The sequence below is a fragment of the Paroedura picta genome, chromosome 10, assembly GCF_049243985.1.
Source record: "Paroedura picta isolate Pp20150507F chromosome 10, Ppicta_v3.0, whole genome shotgun sequence".
In the NCBI taxonomy this organism is placed as follows: domain Eukaryota; kingdom Metazoa; phylum Chordata; class Lepidosauria; order Squamata; family Gekkonidae; genus Paroedura; species Paroedura picta.
The window spans coordinates 52,649,312-52,675,077 of record NC_135378.1 but is presented as its reverse complement, the minus strand read 5'-3'; the positions used below and the strand labels follow the sequence as shown (position 1 = coordinate 52,675,077).

General features: G+C 40.4%; 1 protein-coding gene across 7 annotated transcripts in view; it reads right to left on the bottom strand.

Annotated features, from left to right (window-relative positions):
• The window catches only part of TTC29 (tetratricopeptide repeat domain 29), a 358,212-nt gene that overhangs the window by 55,213 nt on the left and 277,233 nt on the right, over nt 1–25,766 (bottom strand). For all 7 annotated transcript variants that reach the window (XM_077300153.1, XM_077300154.1, XM_077300155.1 and 4 more), the window contains 2 exons: nt 23,329–23,541; nt 21,610–21,695 (listed from right to left, as the gene is read on the bottom strand). In XM_077300153.1, the coding sequence (XP_077156268.1) occupies nt 21,610–21,695; nt 23,329–23,541 (299 nt within the window). The remainder of the gene's footprint in view (nt 1–21,609; nt 21,696–23,328; nt 23,542–25,766) is intronic.

Below are 25,766 nucleotides of genomic sequence, written 5' to 3'. Positions count from 1 at the left end.
TTAGGAAAAACAATATTATTTTATGATTTGAATGCAATTCTTATATTAGCTATTTACCCACTTTCTTCCCAATGGGGACTCAAGGCAGCTTATATTGTTCTCCTCCATTTTATCCCTACAACAAACTTGTGAGATAGATTATGTTGACAGCGGGTGACTGTCCCAAGGTCATTCAGCAAGCTTCCATGGCAGAGTTCAGATTTGGACATGGATCTCCCAGATCTTTGTCCAATACTTCAATCCATTACTTTCACTGGCTCTGCAATGTACATGTGTGTGTATATCAGACATACAACCACCATTTACAAATGCAAGAATTTTGCAACTTACATTTCTCAAATAAAAATAAGGACACTTGTAACATCCCTAGTCCTATAGCAAAGATCACAGCCCAAGTCCTACAAACTAGTAATAAAACACTACATATTGGTGAAGCTTCTGCCCATTGGAATGCTGTATTCATTTATGTCATGTGGGGAGGCAACAAACTGATTTGGACAAAAGTTTTTTCAAGATGGAGAAATCGATGCCAAATGAGAACAATGATTTCCCCAAGAACAGGGTGTAAACTGCACGGAGCTTTTATTCAAACCTCAGATCGATTCAGTCCCTGCTCATACACAGAATTCGATTTCCGTTTGGATTTGGGGCGATTTAAAATTTCCTTCTGCAGCAAGAAGGATTGATCCGGAGTGACCCTACCTTTATCTGCACTATCTTTTAATGCTCAATATATTTTAAAATCGCATTGTTTTGAATCTGGGCTCTCCTCCGTGGTAGCAGACCTGTGATTGGCTACAGGTGGTCATGTGACAAGCCTGCCTTAAAGGAGAAGCCCCTAATTTCTCTCAACTTCTGTCGGCCTTGGATTTTTTTTTTGTGTCTTCTTCGTTCCCCCCCCTTTCAAGAAAAGAAAGGATTTTTTCCTCCTCTGACTTCTTTGATCCTCTCCCCCCTTCAAGAAAACAAAGAAAGAGTCTCCATTTGCCTCCCCCCTCCTCTGAACTACCCTAACCACATGCAGAAGACTTTCCTGTTTCAATGGGGAGGGGGGGGGAAGAGGAAGACCCGAGTTCAAAGTGATCTGAATTCAACAGGATTGACAATGGAATAAACAAAGTAAGTGCAGACTCTGCCCAGGTTTAGAAAATATAGATTATCCCTTATAAGCAGTGATGGTTAGAAACTTTGCCACAGTAAAACAAGAGAGCTCTATCAGTAAGGAAAAAAAGGCGAGGTCAAATGCCCATGATGGAGTTGGAATAAGAAAGTTTACTGAATGGATACTAAAAAAAAGCCATCACACATTTCACATGTAATTTTATCAGATCTCTAAATATGGTCTCTAGCACTTTCCCCACAGCTGTCACAACATTTGGCTTTATTGATTGACTGGATAACGGTAATACAACAATTCACATTATAACGGTCACTTTCTACATGAACCCATAGGGAGACCGTCTGGGCTCGGGTTGTGAAGGAGGTATCTGGGGGGCCAGCGGATGTTACTGAGTCAGTCAGCCTCAACCAAATGCCTGGTGGAGGAGCTCCCTTTTACAGGTCCTATGGAATTGTGGGAGTTCAGGAATGACCATTATCTCTTGTTCCACCAGATGGGGGCCTGGATAGAGAAAGCTGGTTGAGGTCCGATGTGCTTATTTGTGACCAGGGATCACCAGCCAGTTGGAGGTGCAGAATGTAGAGCTCTTTGGGGGGTACAGGCAGATAGACGGTCTCTCAGATACACTGGGCCCTGACTGCATATGGCCTTGATGGTCATTACCAAAACCTTAAGCCTGATCCAGAATTCAACTGGGAGCTATTGGATTTGTTGAAGGGCAGGCCAGATGTGGGACCTCTATGGTGTATTTATGAGGATTCTAGCCACGGTATTCTGGACCTGTTGCAGTTTCCGGATCAATGTTAAGGGAAGGCCTGCGTAGAGAGAGTCGCAGAAATCTAATCTAGAGATGACTGTTGCATGGATCACTGTGATAAGGTATTCTGGGCCAAGTAGGGTGCTGGTAGTTTGGCTTGGCTCAGATAGTAGAAAGCCTGCTGTACTACTCTTGGGACCTGTGCCTCCATGGAGAGGGAGGCATCAAGGATTACACTCAGGCTTCTGGCAGAGTGAACTATCAGTATCTGTACCCCATCCAGGTTGCCTTCTTTCATCTTGAACATTTGTAATCACTTCATCTTCCCCATGTTAGATGTAGGTAAATCATTTAACACAAAGGTTTTTTACAAGAGCAGAATCAGCTCCTGGTCTTCTTAGGCAGCCCTGGGCAAGAAGCTGTTCCCCCTATCTCCCATTAAGTATGCTGCCTCCTTGGCCATGCACATATACATCTGCATAAACTCCTATAGGTGGTAGGAGCATAGCTCCTTTAAGCTGATAATAGTGCTGGTGCAGCTGTAAAGCAGCCTATAGAACATCTAGGGGTCATGCTCTACTCCCCCTTCAAGGTACCACACCCAGCAGTGAATGGGAGATTATATTGAAGGCCATTGAAATGCCATTGGGATTTGTGGGGTCATATCTCATTCCTCCCCCTTCAAGGATTGCTGCCTTGCCATGGCAAGGGGGCTTGCTTAGCTCAGTGAAGCTATGAGCTATGCCGTGTAGGGCTACCCAAGATGGACAGGTCATCCCTGAGAGCTCTGACAAAAGGTGATCCACTGGAGAAGTAAATGGCAAACCATTCCAGTATCTTTGCCATGAAAATGGACAAGTTCAAAAGGCAAAACAATATGACGCCGGAAGATGAGCCCCTCGGGTTGAAAGGTATCCAATATGCTACTGGGGATGAGCAGACGGCTAGTACGAGTAGCGCCAGAATGAATGAAGCGACTGGGTCAAAGCCGAAAGGATGCTCAGTTGTGGAAGTAACTGGTGGCGAAAAGAAAGTCCGATGCTGTAAAGATTTTTATTCCATAGGAACCTGGAACGTCAGATCCATGAATCAAGGCAAGCTGGACGTGGTTAAACAAGAGATGACAAGACTGAACATTGACATTTTAGGAATCACTGAACTAAAATGAACAGGAATGTGTGAATTTAATTCAGATGACCATCAGGTATACTACTGTGGACAAGAATCTCGCAGAAGAAATGGAGTAGAAGAAATGGAATACAATGGTCATAGCAAACACTCTTTTCCAACAACCCAAGAGACGACTCTACACATGGACATCACCAGACGGTCAACACAGAAATCAGATTGACTATGTGCTCTGCAGACAAAGATGGAGAAGTTCTATACTGTCAGTAAAAACAAGACCAGGAACTGATTGTGGTTCAGATCATCAGCTTCTTGTTGCAAAATTTAGGCTTAAATTGAAGAAAGTAGGGAAAAGCACTAGGCCACTCAGGTATGAACTAAATCATATTCCCGGCGAATATACAGTAGAGGTGAAAAATAGATTTAAGGAATTAGATCTGATAGACAGAGTGCCAGAAGAACTATGGACTGAGGTTTGCAACACTGTACAAGAGGTAGCAACTAAAACCATCCCAAAGAAAAAGAAATGCAAGAAATCAAAATGGCTATCTGAGGAAGCTTTACAAATAGCTAAGGAGAGAAGGGAAGGGAAGCTGGGGAAGGAAAGCTATGGCAAATCTAGACAGCATCCTAAAAAGCAGAGACATCGCCCTGCCAACAAAAGTGCGTTTAGTCAAGGCTATGGTATTCCCAGTTGCAATGTATGGCTGTGAAAGTTGGACCATAAAGAAGGCCGAGCATCAAAGAATTGAGGCTTTTGAACTCTGGTGCTGCAGAAGACTCTTGTGAGTCCCTTGGACTGCAAGTCGAACAAACCGGTCAGTCCTAGAGGAGATCAGCCCTGACTGCTCCTTAGAAGGCCAGATCCTGAAGATGAAACTCATATACTTTGGCCACCTCATGAGAAGGAAGGACTTCCTGGAGAAGAGCCTAATGCTGGGAGCGATTGAGGGCAGTAAGAAGCTTGCTGGGCCGCAAACTTGTGGCCTGGGAAGTTTCTTACTGCGGAGGGGGGGTGGGGAGAGGGAGCCGCGGCCCAGTGCCAGGGCCTTCGCGGCCCGGTGGTTGGGGACCACCGATATAACAGACTTGGCTTAATACTTCAGTTATGACTATTAATTCCACATCACATATTGCAAAAACAATTCTACTCTAAACTTGAGAATCAGTGATAGAAACATGAAGCCACACAATTCCTACCATATAAATGAAGCCGTTAGGGTCACATAGACAGTTTCTTATTTGTATATGTTTGTCTTAAATAGATGAATATCCCAGAAAGTGAAAAAATGCAAAGTGATTTAAGGAATTTGCAAAATGTCCATGTCATCTCACTGGAATACTCAAAACATTACCCAGTGCCTTTCCTTTGTGATGTTTCAGTTGTAGAATGGTTGATGTTCTGGAATTAAAACTATTCCAGAGATGCAGAATTCTGTTCTTGATTGGTTAGGGTTTTCTGGGGCTGAAGGAATAATGTCCCAAGGATAAATATTATAGATCCAGGGTAGCTGTTCAAAGGAACATCTATTTTCTTGGCTTTTTCCTTGCCTAATTTATTATTTACTTTATTAATGAATACTTTGTGTAAAACATTCATTTAAAATTTACATTTTAGAGATTTGTCAGTCTGCAGTACAAACATCCACAACAATCTGAATATGAGGGGAGAATGATACGATTATAGCATATGTCACAGTGTGAGTCCTTTTGGCTGGTGACAGTAGAGCCAGTTAGGGCCTAACAAAACTTGACAGTGAACTTGTGACTCCCATGAGAATGCGGTCACCATTTAAAGTTATTTTAAAACACTGCAAGGGTTTCTTCCTGATTAAGCCTGAGGTACAGAGTTGAAAGTTCTTCAGCACAACCCTAAAACTAATTTGTAAACTGCTTAGAATGATAATGAAGCCTCATGTTGGTTAACTTGAAAAAAACATTAGTGTAGTGCCCCATTGAGTAAACCACGCAATTCACAGCTGCACCACTGTAGAAGCTAGAAAAAAGCAACATAGTGGAAGAGGAATGGGGCTTTGTTGGTATCCTAATCCCCCTTAATCTCGATCAGCAGTTATCAACCTTGAAGTCGCTTGGCCCCTTCCCTGAGGTCGTCTGGTTGTGCACCGCCATGGCAGTGGCGTATGGCATGTGGCAATGGCAATGGCTGCCTCCACATGCCTCAATTGTTGTGCGCATGCGCACATCACCCATGCGCACACTGCCCCTGCTGCTGCACCAGCCACCCCCAAAGTTGTGGTCGCGGTAAACAAAAAGGTCAAGAATCTAGGTGCTGCTCTAGGTGCTGACACAACATTGATGGTGAAAATACATGAATGCAAAAAACAAAACCTTTTTGTCTCCCACCATAAATATACAGATACAGAACAGCTTACAAAAAAACCTACAGTGGGTTTTTCGGTGACTGCCTCTATGAGCTCTCGCAGTTGAGGGAGCACATAGAGGCAGTCACCGAAAAACCCACTGTAGGTTTCTTTGCCAACCTTCATTTTCATAGTTGACTAACTTACAACTGTTTTTGATCTACTTTGATACTGAACTGAAATGAAGAAGGTACAGACTGCAATATTTCAGTTATTTTCTCCAAGCAAATTCCTTTCATCGCAGGACGAAATTGAGACAAATGATATTTATTGTTATTAGCATTCACTGCCAAACAGTATTTTTGATTCATTCCTACATTGTGAGCATTTCTGCACATAGTTAAAAATAGCGTTACGTCAGCTGAGTAGTGTAACGCTACATATAATCACACTTGCTGGCCCCTCCTCACTTTTCCTGCTGACTCGCTTTTCTCTGCTGCCATTTTGTGCTTCTCCCTGTCCACAAGTGCTGCTGGAAATGGCGGAAGAGAGCAACGTGATTTATACGTGACTCTCTTCCACCTGCCAATCAAGCCTGCTAATTAAAAAAAATCAATAGTTCTCCGTTGAAATGCCTATTCATCTATTCATAAATGCATAGAGTTTCTTTATTGCCACTGGTTATGGAATCATGATGCTTCCTTTTTCTCACTAGTCTTTTTGATATGGAATACATCTATTGGCACAGTCCCTATAACAGAAATGATAATGGACATGACGTCCATTGTCCTCCCTTTGAGAGCGTGCCAGAGATGGCCGGCAGCAGCAGCGGTGGCACCAGAGCAGTGGGGGCGAGCACTGAGGCCCATTCATTTCTTTGATGCCACAACCGCTACCAGTCTGAGGTTGCTCCCGCCATCCAGAGAGCAAGAGTGGTCTCAGAAGACACTCATCAGTGGTGCCAGAGCAACAAGTGGCCTCAGTGCTGCTTTGGTGCTGCTGTCACCAGTCTTCCAAGTCTTCTCCCACCCTTCGGAGTGGGACTGGCCTTGGAAGAGGGGAGCTGTAGCTGGCAGTGGCAGAGCAGTGAGGCCCAGCTCTGAGCCTTGCTGGGTGCTCTGCTAAGCCAAGGCCAAAGCCAAAGCCAAAGCCCCAAAAGGGCCACCCAGCTGCCAGCTGCTGTAAAAGGGGAAGAAGTCTGTCTAGTATATGTGTATGTTTCAGAGAGGGAGGAGGAGGGACCAGGAAGGAGAGGTAAGGGGGAGAGGCACAGGGGGAGTGGGGGAAAGGAATCTGTCTAGGTTTGTTGTGCATGAGCCTGTTTGTGTGTGAATGTGTTGCACATGCCTGTGTGTATGTGTCTGTCTTTGAGGGACCAGAAAGGAGAGGTAAGTAGGAAAGGCAAGCAGGGAGTAAGGAGGAAGGAGTCTGTCTGGGTGTGTTCCATCTCTCTCTCTGGGCCATTCCGCACAAGGACCAATGTTGCCAAATATTCACAGAATGCAGAAACGCTATATTAAATAGTGGAATTTCGTCATTCTGCATACCTTTACTTTTAGTGGAATATAGAAGTCCCAGTAGCGTTTCATTCATTCCCCACAGGTTTCCGGTCTCGCTGGAATTGCAATAAAGGAAGAGATTTTTTTCTGCGCTTCTTCCCGCCCCTGGCCATCAATCAAACGGAACAGCCAATGGGCTGTTGTGTTCATGCTCCCGAAAAGCCCCTTTCACTTTAAGAACTGGTTTTTTAAAAACCAAACACACTCATTGCAACAAATATGCGTTTAATTGTTGCATCAGAAAACCCTTTTTGCTGGCGTAGGAGCTGGCAATTAATCGTTTACATGCTCCCCAAGTAGAAAAAAAATCCCCCCCCACGGGCGCGATTTGTGTCCGAAATTACAGGCAGTGCCGAACAGGGGGCTGTGTTGTGCTTGGGAACTTAGGGAGCGTTGTTTTACTTTAAATCACTTCTGTGGAGGGACTTTAGCCAGAGAAGCCTCACTCGTTCGTTGCTTTCGCAGGTCTATGGGGGGAAAAATGGCGAACGCTTCTCCGGAAGTTCGGTGCAAGAGTGGGGTAGGGACTTTCTTTCTACCGCTACATTGAGAACGCACATAGAATCATAGAATCATAGAGTTGGAAGCGGCCATACAGGCCATCTAGTCCAACCCCCTGCTCAACGCAGGATCAGCCCTAAGCATCCTAAAGCATCCAAGAAAAGTGTGTATCCAACCTTTGCTTTAAGACTGCCGTGTCTTTCGCTGGTTTGTTGCAGCTTGTGCGCAGAAGTGCAGAGTTTTTTCCAGGGGGAATCCACTTTTCCCAATTCCCCAAAAAGCGCTATAGCAAAGCGCTTTTTGCGGGAGTATTGCAGGAGTGTTGCAGGTCAGAGCAACATAACACTGCACCTTAAATACAAAATCTAAATTCAGAGTGTGATGAAGCATAAGAATGTAAGAAAAGATGTGCTGGATCAGACAAGTGAACCATTTGGTCCTGCATACTGTTTTACATTGGCCAACCTGTTGCCCTGGAAGGCCAACAGAGAGTCCACAAAGTCCAAGGCCTTTCTTTGATGCTACTTCTGGTATCCAGAAGTTTGTTGCCTCTAAATGTTCAGGTACCCGTCACACACCATCACTAATAGCCACTGATGGACCTATCTTCCATGAGAAGCACTGCAATTCCATATCATTGCTCTACTAATTTGCTTATCTCATTCTCCCCCACAGAGTGCTCTGTGCCCTACCTGGAAGAGGAAAGTAACAAACTTCTGTATTCATGGAACTTTGGGGGTTAAATTTAATTCCTTTCTCATCAGTGAGGGAGGCACCTCCACTTTCTAGCAATCTTAAAAACAAGCACTGTTAACACTATTTATTAGAACAGTTTAGAACAAATGGTAAACACAACAGTAAATTCTCAAAACCAAGTCATCATATTGTATTCATCATGTGACATTTAGTTCTTATTTTTAAATTATTAGGAACCTTGTGATCCTGCAAAGGTAGAAAAACTACATACATATGCTCTAAATAAATAATGCATATTTTGCTTATTCTGTTTACAGCTTTACATACTAACTAGATATAATTTTCTTTAAAATGAATAACTACAAAATACAGAGGTTAAATTTTTTAGCAATGTGAAATTATTTTAGCAATATGAAATTCTTTATTAACTTTCATTATATTATTTTTATGAATCAAAATTTACAGTACTACTTAAAGTATACAACCTGGATCTTAAAGGACCTATTAGTCTAGCAAATATACATTTATATCACTTTGCCTCATTAGATCAATATAAATTCAAGTAATTCAAAGTCTATTTAAAATCAAATCCTAAATCATTTAAGTTCTATTTTCTTTAATAAATTCAAAGCTCTTAACAAGATCTTGACTAATTTAGAAAAGGAGAGAGAATATTTTCAAACTACAACACAGTATGGAGAAAAGCAGCTTTGCCGGTTGCCCCGTAGAGGTGATATAGGAGGCAAAAACAATTTATGTATCCCTTCTATCCTGACAGCTGTGACAATGACTTGCCTGCCAAGAGCTTTTATCAAGTATGTTATAACAACTAGTAATAAGTGTAAATAATAAATGCCTAAGATCTTATGGGAAACAGTAGCAATAGCAAACAATTTTTGGTGCTTGCTGATGGGGGTCTGCTGATCTTGGAATTCCCTGGCTTCCCAGAAGAGTTTTGGCCTGACAATAAACAACAGTTTAATACTTTATCTAATCCCAGCCAGGAGGTGAATTCAGCAGCAAGCTTTTGCAGATGTTCACATCCAGTAATCTATCCATAATTGATGAAACAGGGAGGTCAGATGTAATGGCTGCTACTACTCCAGCAACAAATAAATGGTTATTGACAAAACAAGCCAGTGTGGCACTTAGTACTGAGCAGTGACAAGCCTGAAAGCAGAGCAGAAACAGAAGAAGGGATGAGAATGCAGTCCTTGATCTTGAGATTTCTTCAATAAGATATGTAACAAAGGGGCGACCAAGATACACTCCAGCAGGTGGAGATGACTTTGGCAAGGGCTTTCTCCAAGCAAAAATGGAGAATAATGAGCTAGATGAGAATAAGATGACTGGAAATCTGGGTAAGTAGAAATGCATGTTCCTGTACAGTAATACTCTGATCCAGATGTTTGGATTGCTTTATCACACTAATGTACCTGCAGTTATACACCTATATACACTTATATATATCAGTTCCAATTGCTGAAACACAATCTGTGATTACCATATAGAATCATTAAAAGATTTCAGGTAGTAATAGTCTTAATATTGATACTAGTAAATCTACTTTAAGCAGTAAGAAGTGTTAGGTTGATTTATTTTACCATTTACTACCAACCCTTCTGATCAGAACTGAAACTAAGAATTAAATGGAAGCTGAAAATGGTAGAATGAACTGTGGCAAGTAATGCTCCAAATGTTATTGTCTAAGGAATGTTTGTGATTTTAGTATTTTCTTACATTTTCAAAAAAAAAATTCAGTTAATTATATGAACCTTCTGTGTGACAAGAGATGCTAAGATATACCTTTACAGTGGTTGTAGAATACTTAACATTTATACTAAGAAATACATTACTTTAGCAATCTTCACATCAAGCCAATTAAGAAAGATATTATTAATCCCATAGTTCTTATTATATTTTGTTATTAGTCCCATAGTTCTTAGAGCTTGCTGAATGTTACAATAGTATACTAAGCATACAATAACTCTGAAATGTAGTTTATGCTGTTATCCGCATAATGGCCAACAGCATATGTAGTTTCCTAAAATTAGGGGGTGGTTTCCTAAAATTAAGTCAGAATGGCGTATCACATCATGCAATGTAGTTCACTGCTGTAAATCATTCTGCAATGTTGTTCACTAATTGCCCACAAGGGTTGCTAGAAGTGAGCAAAGTAATTTAGTACAACTTTTATTCAACTGCTGGTACTTGCCCTCTTATCAGTAAAACAAAGACCAATGAAAGTTTCAAATGCAACCAAAAAGGGTGGAAAATGTGTTACTGAGGTCTATTGTGTTAACCATGACTTTTCTCTTTAGAGGAAATGAAGTATCAGCTTTTTAAAAAAATAGCTGAAGCCTACTTTTTAGTATACTTTGCCACTTATTGCCTGCCATTTACTAATCTGCCATTGAGTTATCTAAATACATACACAAGCAAGGAAAGGCCCACATAGAAGGATTGTTTGTGTTAGATTGTATAGGACAAGGCAAGCAAATAATGCATAGTAGCAGTATTAAATTAACAGGAAAAGACCTCTATAAGTACAGCAGTTCTACTCCAGCCTGCAGGCCTTGTTCTGCCCAGTCTTCCAAGGTTTTCTCAACACTTGGAGAGGCTTTTCTCTCAGTCTGGTAACCCACCACCTGACCTCAGTAGGAAATGCCCACTGGGACAGTCAGGACTCCCAGCTTCGCTTCCCAGTCCTGAGGCCTTGTTTTTGTGTCTCCCGTTGCCCAGCATCTCATCACCATGGGGACAATTTACTGCCTTGTGTACCCTTGGAGGAATAGCCACTTGCCAACTACTTGCCTTCCCCTGATACTCCTTTTAAAACAATGTGTCCAAGACTGCAGAAGTCAATGTGGTACTGAGAACCACTACCAGCATCAAAAGTTATAAAGTATTAAAAAGAAAATGTTTTAGTACAGCACCAGATTGATCAAGGGATACAAAAGAAATTGGTAAAATGTAATTCCTCGGTCCATATCTCTATACATGCCCTATCAGATGTTAAAATATAGGACATATTACTTAGCTTAGAATGTTATAGAGATATACAGAGTTTCTATTACCTTTGCCATTTCTTCTGGCTGTCCAGACCAGAACATGGTAATGGCAGCTTCCTCCAGATCTCATTTAAGAGTTCTGTCTGCTCTGATGGACACAACACAAAATAAAACTTCCTCTTTGCTCCCTTGAGTTTTGTCAATTCTTCCCTCACCCCCTGATCAAGTCAGGCTGGGTCTGAGAAACTTTCCCTGGAGATTCTTCTTGGAGCCTTTCTAGTTTAAAGCCCTTCAAAGTCCTCCTGGCATGACCCATCCATTGTTTCTCTTGCCAGAACTATTAGCATAATTTGTTGTTAGGTGCGAAGTCATGTCCGATCCATCGCGACCCCATGGACAATGATCCTCCAGGCCTTCCTGTCCTCTACCATTCCCCGGAGTCATTTAAGTTTCTACCTACTGCTTCAGTTACTCCATCCAGCCACCTCATTCTCTATCATCCCCTTCTTCTTTTGCCCTCGATCGCTCCCAGCATTAGGCTCTTCTCCGGGGAGTCCTTCCTTCTCATGAGGTGGCCAAAGTATCTGAGTTTCATCTTCAGAATCTGGCCTTCTAAGGAGCAGTCCGGGCTGATCTCCTCTAGGACTGACCGGTTTATTTGCCTTGCAGTCCAAGGGACTCGCAAGAGTCTTCTCCAGCACCAGAGTTCAAAAGCCTCAATTCTTTGACACTCTACCTTCCTTATGGTTCAACTTTCGCAGCCATACATTGCAACTGGGAATACCATAGCCTTGACTAAATGTGCTTTTGTTGGCAGGGTGATATCTCTGCTTTTTAGGAAGCTGTCTAGATATGCCATAGCTTTCCTCCCCAGGAGCAAGCGTCTGGGGAGCATAATTAGCATATGTATAAATATAAACTGGAAAGCAATTGGGCTGACTTACCCCTTCCTGGCTGTTCTCTGCTAAAAGAGAGAACTTTTAAAACTTCCTGATAATGGTTTTACTCAGGTGAGATCTCTGCCCCCCAAATACATCTCTTCACATCCTACAAAACATCCTATTGTTAACAACCTTGCTCAAGTCTTACAAACTGAAGATTGTGGCTTCCCTTACAATTAATCTCATGCTGGTGTAGTGTCATAGTGGAAGAACTCTCAAGATACAGTAGGGAATGGTGTTGTCTTGGCTTAGAGCATATTGGCACCTAGGTTCCATCAATAGGACTATCGGATCACTTCATCTTAGACCTGAGTATTCTTAATGAGGGAAGAAGCGCTAGAACCTAACTCAGCATAACTGCCAGGTGAAACTTGTACTGGAAGGCTGTACCTCAGCAGCTATAAAGAAGAGGAAGAAGTAGCAAGGGACCTGAAGCTGCTGAAACAGCTGTTGCTATAGAAAGCCCCCCAATGATTAAAAGGATTGACTTTATGTATATTGTGGTTTATTTTCTTTCCTGTAAGAATATATTTCTTATTGACATTCTTTTGATTCAGGACGGACAAAAGAAAATCTTTACACAGAGTGTGATTAAAATGTAGAATTCACTGTCAGAGGATGTAGTTATGGCCCCAGGAATAAAAAGCTTTAAAAGAGGACTAGATAGATTCATAGAAAGAGGTCTATTAGTGGCTACTAGCCACTGATAATAACGAAGGGGTCATCTTACAAATTGGTGGATTTTTCATCTCAAAGAAAATGGCTTGATGACTTATGTAATGACACTATTTACTGGGGGTGATAAAATGCTTCCAGGATTTATAGACACAGTGACTTTTGGTTGATTCCCTGAAGCAGTCTGAAGGTACCATCAACTGGGCAGGGGATGTTTCCCGACACATCTATGACTCCTCAAATCTTTAATTGGCCAATGGCTGATGTGCAGTTGTAGTTTAGATCCTGGGAAGGACAGATCTGGAACTGGAACATGTTCTGATTGGTTCATTGTCATTGCCTCACTCAGGTAGGACAAAAAGTATGATTGGCCAAAGAATTTAGAGACCAAAGGCTAGCCTAGATTTTGAAGGACTGAACACCTACACCTATGAACTGCTTTAGATGTTTGAGCCAAAGCCTGCATTTGCATGAAAGTAAGGTTGTGCTGTCTGATGCATTAGGTAGTTAAGCTAGCATTTATTGTTTTCTGTGCTATTAGATTTTAGAGAACTGTGTTGCCAACTAATATATGTTGATAAAATGATATGTCTAAGTTTTTTCTAATATATTTTTGCAAGAGTCTATCATTTGTTCACACTTGCCCTGGGAACCCAGGGAGGTTCAGGTTGGAGTCCTTGACAGTTTCTAACTCCAAGTTAGGAAATTCCTAGATATATTGGGGGAGGGGGTGAATGGAAATGGGGGAGTTGACAAGGGGAGACTCAGAGAGGTACAATACCATAGACTCTACCATCCAAGCAGCCATTCCTTCAGTTGAACTAGTGTTGCCACTCTCCAGGTGGAAGCTGGAAATAACCTGGAATTACAAATGCTCTCCAGATGACAGAAAACTGGAGAAAATGGGTCATTTGGAGGGTGGTTTCTGTGGCATCATGCCCTGCTGAAGTCACTTCCCTCCCCAAACTTCACTTTCGCAGGGGCCCATCCCCCAATCTCAAGGAACTTTGCAACTAGCAATCCTAAGGGGGAACTGATGTCTGTAGATGGAAAATCCATTGTGAGTCCAGGATACCTTCAGGCCTTACCTGGTGACTGGCAACCTTAGAAAAAGAGAAGAAAGCTGGAAAGGGGGAGGGACTATGAAGGCTTTCAGGAAAGGAAATAGTGAGGGAGGGAGAAATGAGATGACTTCTTCAAATCCTTGTGGGCTACCACTTGTAATAATTATAAAGTGTAAAAAGTGTTCTACAAATATTATTTTCACAACACATGAATACTTATGTCAGACAATCTGATGTACAGAATTGGATGGAACACCATCCAATTTAGTCCTATTCTATTAATCTGTATGAACAGAATATTCTTGACTGAAATATAATGCTTACAAGACCATTTTCTGGTCTAACTCTGTGCACAACAGTAGAACGTTTAAGAGGAAGTGGCTATAGGATTAATCATCAAAACTCCTTGAACAGAGAAGGGTTATGAGTAAGCAAGGTAGATTTATTCTTACTAACTAATTACTTGCCTTGAAGAAATCTGTTCACTGACGTGTTATGAATGTGTTATGACTTCAGTGCCAAGATCAAACTAAAGATGCATACAAAAGATCACTTAGCAAAGACTAATTACTCCTTAAGACACTTTCAAGCACTCTTTTATGCATACAAACAAGATCAGACTGGCAAATGAGGAAATTTTCTCAATCTTTCAATGCATATCTACATGCAGAAGCAGCTCTAATACACCTAGAGAATTGTTGGTAGAATAGAAGTTGTAGTTTGAATTGATCTGGTATAGAAAAATGTTATGAACATGTCTTTATATAACATTCAGTCCCTTTAAGACTTGCAATTATATAACTTGAGAAGCGTCTGTAAGAAAGTAGATAATGATGGTGTATACAACAGAAGAAATCAACACTTTGAGGTGACTACAATGTTTACTTTGTGGAAAATTTCCTTGCAATCCTAAATGTAGTAGCCAGATTGCAAGTAAACATGCCAGCAGCATTCAGATTACAGTTGTTATGAAATTAGTTGGATACATTATTAATACATTAATACAATTCCTTCAAGTCTGACTCCTAAAAGGTAGTACTCAAATGCCATGCTGTAATCCACTAGTTCTAAAAAAGTCACTTGAGGGAAAGCTGCATGATAACAAATGGGGTTGGAAGGATGAGACTGGAAGTTGTAGCTAACCATATACTAACAACACAGTTTGAAAAAAAGGAGACAGATGCCTTTGGGAATGTTCCTAGGTGGAAGGGACACAAAGGAAAGAGAATCAGGCCTAGAGATCCAGCTGAATTAATACCTGAAAAAGAACAATGAGGTATTTATCAGGTATTCAAATGGCTGCAGCCCTCTAGTTAATGTATTAAGTGATACTTTAGCATACCTAAGAATGCTTTAAATTTTTTTTTGATTTCTTGAATCTTGTGGAACAGATCTTTCCTCCTTTTTTGCTGTTCTCCGGTTACACAGGTTATTGTAATAGTTCTCTTTGTTTCCATGCGCAAGTCACGTGAATATTGCATTAAAATGGCTGATTCTATTTCTATCACCACTTACTTTTCCTTCTCATCTATCTTAAGCTACTTTAAGGATTTCATCAGTTACCCACCTAGGCTTTTCATTTCTTTTTGCTACAGGAATACCCTGTGCACATTCTTCCTTGATAATATCTCTAGTTTCAATCCATAGTTCTTTTAGTCCATGTTCACTTGAACTTAGTAAGACAAGTCTGTTCTTTAAATGGTCTTTTGGCAGTACAATTATTTTAGTGTTTTTCAGCTTTATTCTAATTTTCAGTATTAACAATTCATCATCTGTACCACAATCACTTCTCTCTCTTCAGCTTCCAGTTATGTATTTCGTACCTATATTGGTGAATATATAAGCATGCAGAAACCCCCAAGTATTCTTGGTGTTACAAATTACTGAGCATTTTGTAAAGCTTTTAAGGTGTATTCTGCCTCAATACTGGAAAGTACTTGGATTTATCCAAGCACTGAACAAATGTAATATGAGACCAGATCCCTATATCCACATGCAAGATTTTCTGTAACTTGAATTTCTGTATAAGGATTTCGCTTGCATTAAAACATGGATAGTACTGCTTGTGGCCAGGACTTATATTTTAAGTGAATTGTTTGCTCTCTCATTCATAGTGGGTGCTTTGAGCTTTTTGCTTTGGTTTGAGGTATGGGAGCTCATTCATCAATCACTACCAGAAACTCACTTGGTCTGATTTCACCTAGTACTAACTAGGCAATATGGGGCACAAGTCATTATAATTTGCTCTGATTAGACAAGGAACAAACCATATCATTAATGATCTAAATATCATCTACTTTACATGACCATAGATACCTAACCAGTTCCTTTCTGCTCAGATCTATATACACAGGCCAACACAATTTCTGCCTCATAAACTCAACTATAACTCAGCAGACATATGTCTTTGCTTGCCATGTGCTTAACCATCTGCTTTTTTTTTGGGGGGGGGAATCTTAGGAAGACAACAAAAATAGGATGCTTAATGAGGACTCTCACAGGCGTGACTTAAAGAGCAATCCTATACATAATTACCCAAACCTAAACCCACTGATATTAGTGTACTTAGATTGGAATAATTCTGCATAGGATAGCACTGTTAATTTGATCATTGTCACTTAAATGCATGATAAGAATGCAGATGAGAAGGAGTGTTAGCCTGTAACATTTAAGTATTAAGAATTAATTAATTAACTTACGAGGCAACTATGAAGGGACCCAGGGAAAACACCCTGCTCTATTTTTAGAAGCTTCACTCTCAATACAAGGTTTGTATTTTTAAAGGTTGCAGCTTAATACTGTCAACTTTTAAAGTAATGTATTAGGAGATTACCTTGAACATATGCTTTTGCTGCCATATGGATTAAGAGAGAGGAATAAACTCAAGGAAACAGTATCCAAAAGAAAGCTGCTTCCTTCAGATTTTCCTAGGAGACTGCCTGAGGTGGGCCATGGGACAAAAGGATAAAGAAGATGAAAACTGGGATGCAAAGCAGGAAAATAACTGCTGAGACCCCCAAGTGTACACCTAAATAGTCCCATGCTGTGTGGCAAGACCCTTTTAGCATGCTACAGAAGCTGGTGATGAACTACACATTACCATGTGGCAAACTGGCTCCTAGCAGTATTGTCTGCACATTACAAGTAATGAAAACCACCAGTCCTCTGGGAGCAGACTGCAATGATTTCATCTCTGTAAGCATCTGAGCTCCCCTTGGATAAAGAGACCATTAAACGGAGAACAGAATGGTAAATTTTATCCAATAATTTCTAATTGGATAGTAAACCTTAAAGTATTCAGTGAAACTGAAAACTGTTGGTATTTTACTGATGTATAGACTGATCAGTGCTGAAAATGTAAAGTATCTATAGAAGAATTTCTATTTCTGTCCTAACATCCATGATGTATTATGCACTTTTGACTGATGAAATGAAGAAAATTACTGCTACAGTGAAGTATTTGCATTAAAATACTATGAAAAGGTATACCATTTAAAATTACACATCATATAAAAGTTACATATTAAGGACTAAACTGAGGAACAGATGCTGCTTCTCATTCACCCTCTTCATATTTTAACTCCTGTAAAATGAAAATAATAGGATTATGCTTACGGGTTACTAAGGGTAATAAGTTTATGGTTTATTAAATATAGTAATGGACATCAGAGATAGCCAAATCTATTCAGTTTGGCATCAATGAAATGAGCCTATACTACTATTTTGATCAAGATACTCTAAGAGCTGTAAAGAGCTCCAAAAGCCAGCTTGGTGTAGTGGTTAGGAGTGCGGACTTCTAATCTGGTGAGCCAGGTTTGATTCTGCACTCCCCCACATGCAGCCACCTTGGGCTCACCACGGCACTGATAAACCTGTTCTGACCGAGCAGAAGGTTCTCTCAGCCTCATCCACTTCACAGGGTTTCTGTTGTGGGGAGAGGAAAGGGAAGGTGAATGTAAGCCACTTTGAGACTCCTTTGGGTAGAGAAAAGTGGCATATAAGAGCCAATTCTTCTTCTTTTAAAAATACACACACAGATTTTAGCTCTATCAGTTTCTGCTATTATTTTCTTCTTGCCTTAACAAAGACTTGTGGAACTCAGGAGAAATTATTTTAAAAGCAGCAGGATGAAAAATTTATGAGCTGGTTTGTCCTTCATAAGAGAACCCAAAGAAAAGACATTTAGCGAATCCTATTTTGCAATAACACTCACTAAAGTTTCTAAATCTGTTTTGGACCATTAATTGAAAAAACCTTGCAATTCAGAATAGCTTCTGTCACCCCACAGAATATAATATAATTCCTAGAATTAATATTATTTCCTTAGGTTCTATATATGCAGTGTATCACTTAAAAACTAGGACTTAACCAGACTACTGCTTTTATTCTTTTTCAGAATAAGATCAATTTTAAATATATTTGTAAACTCTATTCAGTGCGAACTAATGCAAAAATGGGAAAGTACGTTTCAACAAAATGCATGCAAAAACTGTTGTATCCACAGAGAGATCACAACTTCTGTATCACCATCTCTGTGATGTCAGATCATCTAGTACAGTGCAATGATCAAGACAGGGAGCTTTGGTGCAAAGCTTTCCTCAACCATAACTTCTTTATAATACCTCAGAATCAAGCGATATTGCATTTCTATGACCAGAATTCCAGACACATGCCCCTAGAAATATTTTTTTAAAGGCTCTGCAACTTGTATCTAGGCTGTAGTGTTGAGGAAGGTTTTTCCTCTGCATCACTTATTCACAATCCAAAACATTCATCCCCTGGGCTGCTTTATCCCTGGCTGAAAGAATGTAAGGGAATCGGGCTGGGTTGGGGGGTAGAAGAAAGGTGAATTGGATGGGTTTATAAAAATGGTATGGGTATATTAGCCATTCTTCCAGATATGCAACCACAATCCATTTCAAGTTCCCCTACAGTTGCTGTTAGGATCAAACAGAATGTTAACTGGAGTGGGTTTTAGGAACCACATTATTCCAGGCTTGTTTCACTGATACTGGCAGCCAGTTTACTTCGGGGCACAATGCAAGATGCTGATATTGACCTTTAAAGAGCTATACAACTCAGGGCCAGCATACCTGAAGGATCACCTTCTCCTATATGAACCAAATTGCCTTCTTCATAGGCACTGCCCATGTGTCCCATCTATCTGAGGCTAGACAGATGGCAATCCAAGAAAGTGCCTTCTTGGTTATGGCACCAAAACACTGGAACTGTTGTCCCAGGGAGAATCATCTGTTTCCCTCCATCATTGTCTTCCAACAGTAGGTGAAGACTTTTTTGTTTTGTTTGCTGTGCTATGACTAGCTGTTATTGGTCCTCCTTCCTGATCGTTGCTATATATTTACATGTATTTATTGAATTTGTTTAATTAATTTGTATATTCCTTGTTTTAAATGCTGTTTTAATGTCTGAAATATTTTAGTGTTGACTTACTTTAATATTTTATGCCTTGGGGACCCTATTTGAATGGAAGGGCAGCCTGGAAATGTTTTAAATAAAATAAAAATAACAAGTGATAGTCTGATGTACACCAGAAAAAAGCACATGGTACATCTTCAGCTATCATACAGTTCAAAATAAAAGTGTAAAATCACATGGTCACATGTTCCTAAGTAAAAAGCATCATTCATGAAAAAAAATCAAATGTATCAGTGAGAGGGTTCAAGCTTAACCTCCTCCCAAATGTTCTGTGATTTCCCTTTCATTTGTTCTCATTTCCTCTAGTCTGCATAATCTGATAAATGTCTGATCTGCTTGTTATTTTCTTCTGTTTCTGTTCTTTATTAATTTATTTATACTATATATCATTTAATACTATATCATAAGTATGAAATAGCCTTAATGTCTCTATTCATCAAACTACTTTTCTTTTTCTTTTCAAAGCACATGCCTTGATTCATTTCGGCTTTGTCACATTCACAATTCAACCATTACTTGGCTTATTTTTTGATATACTGTTACTGCCCAGTTCTTTGCCTGATTGCTATCTGAAATCTTTTGGGACCGGAACCAACTCGATGTTCTGCACAGCACCTAGCACACTGTTGGCACTACCTGAACACATGACGTTGCCTTATACTCAATCAGACCATTGTTCCATCAAGATTAGTATTGTCTACTCAGACGGGCAGCAGCTCTCCAGGGTCTTCTGTAGATGTCTTTCATAGCCTGATTCTTTTCACTGGAAATATCGGGGATTCAAGCTGAAGCATTCTGCATGCTAAGCACATGCTTCATCACTGAACTATGGCCCTTCCTCACTGCCATATTTAAACAATAAGTACAATACTAATAAGAAGATCTGAGTGGAACACATTAACTATTACATTACTTTTTTGTTTAGATTCATGAAGACTAATTGAGGGATCTCCCAACAGAGAGGATGATATCATTTTCAAATGCAACACTAAATACTACTAGACCTTTCCTCCCAGATTAAAATGTTCAAATTCTAGAGTTCAATATTAATACTTATTGTCCTTCTGGTTATGGAATGAAATCTAACACCATAATGCCAGTACTTCTTATTGGCCCAAATCTGGTTGGAGCTCCTTATCACAGTGGTCCCCAACCTGCGGGCCGCGGCCCGGTGCTGGGCCGCGAAGGCCATGGCGCCGGGCCGCGGCTCCCTCTCCCCGTCCCCCCGCAGTAAAAAACTTCCCCGGCCGCAAGCTTGCGGCCCGGGAAGCTTCTTACTGCGGCAGGGTGGGGAGAGGGAATCGGGGCTGGGCCACGCCCGTGCGGGCGCAGCCCGTTGTGCGGGCGCGGCTCGTGGCCCGATGTGCGGGCGCGGCTCGCGGGCGCGGCCCAATGCGGGGGCGCGGCCGATGCGGGGTTGTGGCCTGCGCGGCCGCGGGCCGCACCCCAATGCCCTGCCGGTCCCCAACCTCAGAAAGGTTGGGGACCACTGCCTTATCAGACATAACAGAAAGCACAACAGTCAACAAATATCTATCAATAATATATAGATGACTGTTAATTCTTGTCATTAAAGACAAGCACAATCGTCACCTTTGTCCTCAGAAAAGGACAGCTCGATCCTCAGAAATGGATAGCTCAATCTGAATAATGCAAAAATGAAACCTAAACAGAATGAATTATCAACAGAAATAAACTTTTTGATTCTAGTATAGCAAAGATAGTAAAATCTTTAGACAGAGCCATAATTCAAATACAACAAATATAACTTGGTGCCCAGTGGTTTCCACACATGCATCCCTGCCCAATAGACATTACCCTGGGAAGCCACTGAACCACAAGATAGTTTCACACATATTTTGAGCTGTTGCACAAGAATTGCTACTCAAATGAATGTGCTATATCACCATAGGAAGAACCAAAACAAAACTCTAGGTCAAGGGTTTTAAAGCCCCAAGAGGAACTTCAGGGATTACATTTCAGTTATAATTTATAAGGTAAAAGGTAAAGGTATCCCCTGTGCAAGCACCGAGTCATGTCTGACCCTCGGGGTGACGCCCTCTAGCGTTTTCATGGCAGACTCAATACGGGGTGGTTTGCCAGTGCCTTCCCCAGTCATTACTGTTTACCCCCCAGCAAGCTGGGTACTCATTTTACCGACCTCGGAAGGATGGAAGGCTGAGTCAACTTTGAGCCGGCTGCTGGGATTGAACTCCCAGCCTCATGGGCAGAGGTTCAGACTGCATGCCTTACCACTCTGCGCCACAAGAGGCTCTTATAATTTATACAGATAAGTAAATGCAGCAGAACAAGACTACTAAGGAGAGTTACATCCTTCTAAATCTATTCATTCAAATGAATTCAGGATTGCTCTGTAAAACACTCATCAGATAAACTTACTAGTATTGCTGTATCTTCTTCTCCAGCTGAATGATATGCCAGACCCAAACAGAAGGCAGTGTCTGCCTCCATATTCCTGTTGCCCGCTAAATGAGAAGGAAGGCTACAGTTACCATTACACTTCAAAAGAAATTAGGCTACAGCTAGCTGTACAGGCAGTTTTTAACATATGGTTTTTCTTAAAATTTTATCTACTCAATATATATTGAATTTTTCTACAAACGAAAAGGGGAAGATATTCTTTAAAAGCATGTTGTGTTTGCAGTGGGAAAAACCTACAGACAGCTCTGTAATGCAGTCCACTTGTTTTATAGATTAGGGAGCAACTGTAAGGAAGCTGAGACAGAATTATATTGCCAAGAGATTAAGTGACATGATTACTGATTTTAGGAGCAGCAGGAAAGCTCATAGAAAGGAAGTACCTTTGGTTTCTTGCCCATCGTCTTGAAAACTGTGAAACTCACTGTTATTCCAAACATATAACTAGGACATCATGTACCAATCACATTTATCTTGACTGTTGGACCTTGATTCCCATAGCAGCAACTATAATATTATCCCTAACATTTTAAAAAATGCCCTATGTAGAAATGCATAATGTCCACCAACATTAAAGTGCTGAAGAACATGTTCTTCAGGGGAGGCGGGGGGGGGGGGATCTGACAGAGCAAATCTCAAGAGAAAAACTTCTTTTTGTTGAAATAGATTTGGTATATACTGAGTAAGGTGTGGTTCCCATGGAAGAAAAATCTCTGTACACATAATTCAGACTGATGATTCCCCCCCAAAACCCTGAAATGTGCACCTTAGTACCACATGTGGCTCCTCCCATAACAGACATTTGTAAAAACAGCTGGATGTGAAATTTAGCTCTGTATCCTTCTCTCATAACTAGTCAAGAACTGAGAACTGGATTTCTTGACAAGTAACAGTACGCCCAAGGTATGCAGCTTTTAAGAACTAAGTTTATCTTGTACCCTCAATTTACTGAGCAGCAATGCTAGTCAAAAATCACAAAATTTGCCCCAAGTACAGTGGTTGTTAATACTCCATAAAAATTGCATCCACTGCTATTAAGCAACCCATTCATAGATTGGTGTGTGGATGGGCAGGAATTATGGAGTCTAAGCTACTGTGAATATCAAATTTTACTAGAGTAAATTACAAAGTGTAGATGACATACACATTCTCTTCCCCAGATACAGGGTGTCATTTTATAGTAAATCAATATTCAACATCCTTACTAAAGGCCACAGCACCAAAATCTTTTCTTACAAGTAAATTTGTCATTTGTAAGATACTCAAGGTGGCATATAAACTTGACAGATCTAAGATATAAAAAAACCACCTTATTTTCATAATTAACTAACAGCTTGTCCAATATGTAATGATAGGCAAGTAACGGTGAATAATCAGTAAACAGCAACCAGAAATGCTGCCAGTGACCTTACGTTAGATTATGGTCTCATTGTTTTACCATAGTACTCCCAGAAGACTGCATTTTTGGAGTTAAAAGCTTTCAAGAAATAAATGGATTCCTAGTTGTCAGCAAGTAGGTACTTCTGTTTTACAACAAGATTTAGAAATATATTGATAGCATTTGTCTTGAATTTCATAGAAAATAATCATCAAACACTTGGTGATGTTTTTTACTTTACTCCTGGGAAAGCAAGGCCTGCACATTAAAGAAAGAAATGCAGGGTGTTATTTTCTACTCACCTTCTTTTGCCATTTCAAAGGCTTTTATTAGAGTTTTGATGGCCTGTTGGTGTTCTTTATTTTGTAGCATTTTGTCTGCTAGTAATGTGTAAATCCTCCAGAGATGTTCAGAGGCTAGTGTATTAAGAGTCCGGCCTGTCTCATCTTTCCATATCCGCCCCACTGTCAAGTGATAGAATGCTTCATAATGCTCTGCAGCTTTCAGGAACTGACCTGAAGAACAAGTCAGTCATAATTATGAAAAATGTACTTTACAAAATATTCTGAAAAAAACCCTCACCATCAGATAATCCCCACAGCATATTATGCATTGATTAAAGTTAGCATATTTAAACATAAATCAATAAAAGTTATAAACAACTGAAATACTTCAAAAGTTCATTACCAAAAAGTAAGGCAAAGGTATGCTCCCAGGTGTTCTAGAGGAATTTTAAATTTAAAAATGGACACTTGGGCTGTAGATAGGATGGCATTCATGGTTTTGACCGGCAAGTGATATTTATAGAAACTGCAAATAAATGTAATTTCTAGGACAAATACATAATTCAAAAGATTATCTAAATAAATACCTCAACCGCCCAGAGCCATAAAGAATGGGTGGTATAAAAATCCAAACATACAAATAAATTCTTATTTCCCTAAAAATCTATAGAACATAATAAACACAGATAATTAATCATAAGTGTTTGGAATGCCTTCACTCTTGAGGCTCACTGGGCAGTTTCACTATTATCATAATCTAAACACGACCAAAACATTTTTTGTTACCCAGGCTTTTAACTGAAGTTTCCTCTCATCCTTTTTCATCTAGTTACTATATGACCTGCATACTACTGTTTTTACTACCACTGCTGCCTTGAACTTTGGATTCTTTGTTGCGGTTTTATCAACAATATATCACGTCTACTTTTCAATATTTTTTTATTTGTGGTTGTTTTGAGTGAGGTCCAGTTACAGAGTATAGAGGCCAAGTGCCTCCTGGCACTGATATTGTTTAGTGCCTCTGATTGGTAGCTTTTCAGTCACCATAGTTGGTAGCCACTTATAGACCTATTCTGTATCAATTCTAATCCCCTTATAAATCTGACTATGCCTGTGGCCATCAACTCATTTTCTGGCACCAAATTCAAGATTTTAATAACTCATTGTTAAAATAAATTTCCTTTTGTCCATAATGAATTTATTCACCATCAGATTCATTGGATGCCCTTGAGTCCTAGCATAATTTATAAACCTCTATCATGTGACCTCTTGTCTATTTCTTTTCTAAACTAAAAAGGTCTGGATACTTCAGCTTTTCCTCACAGGAAAGATGCTCCAACCCTTTAAAACTCTTGGTTGCTGTCTTTTATTGTTTTTACTTTGTTAGCCATCTTGTGCAGTTCTCTGAAGAGGCTACCTATACAGTCATAAATACATACAGCTACTGTATATGGTGGGGGCAATCAATGGCCCTAATCCAGCAATATATTTATTTTTATTCATGCTTTCAATTTTTATCCCACCACTCCTAGTGTCACCAGCCCACTATGCATGTAATAGTGGGATCATTTATACTCGTAATGAAAACCACTGCACGAGTCATTCTGTGTTCTACCATACCCTTTCCCCATGCTTCCTAAACAACACTGCTGCCCCAAATTTATCTACATGGTTTGTATTCCTAGAGAAATACTTTCAAGTTTATGAAAAACATTTGTATGCACAGTTATATAGGCACCTAGGGATAAATGTACTTCTACGAATTGCACTTTATCTAGTCCAGCCTTTCTCAATCTTTTCAACATTCAGAAACCCCTAAAAATTCTTCAGGCTTTTAGAAACCCCAGAAGTAGGGCAATTGTCCAGAATATGGTTTGGAAGCATAGCTGTATACAAACACACCTGGGGCCCCTTCCATTCCCACCCCTTCCAGGGCCTTCATTGGCCATTGGTGGGGGTAGGTCAACATGACCATATATGATCATAAAGGTAAAGGTATCCCCTGTGCAAGCACCAGGTCATGTCTGACCCTTGGGGTGACGCCCTCTAGCATTTTCATGGCAGACTCAATATAGGGTGGTTTGCCAGTGCCTTCCCCAGTCATTACCGTTTACCCCCCAGCAAGCTGGGTACTCATTTTACCGACCTTGGAAGGATGGAAGGCTGAGTCAACCTTGAGCCGACTGCTGGGATTGAACTCCCATCCTCATGGGCAGAGCTTTCAGATTGCATGTCTGCTGCCTTACCACTCTGAGCCACAAGAGGCCCTTTATATGGTCATATCACTCAATAAATGTTTAACACGTTTTAAAATATCTATTAAAGATTATTTAACTTGCACCCATTTGGGAAACCCTTCCAGGGCCCTCAATAAACCCCAGGGTTTCATGAAACGCTGGTTGAGAAAGCCTGATCTAGTCCTTTCTTCAAGCAATTCGGAGAGTTTTATTTCCTCT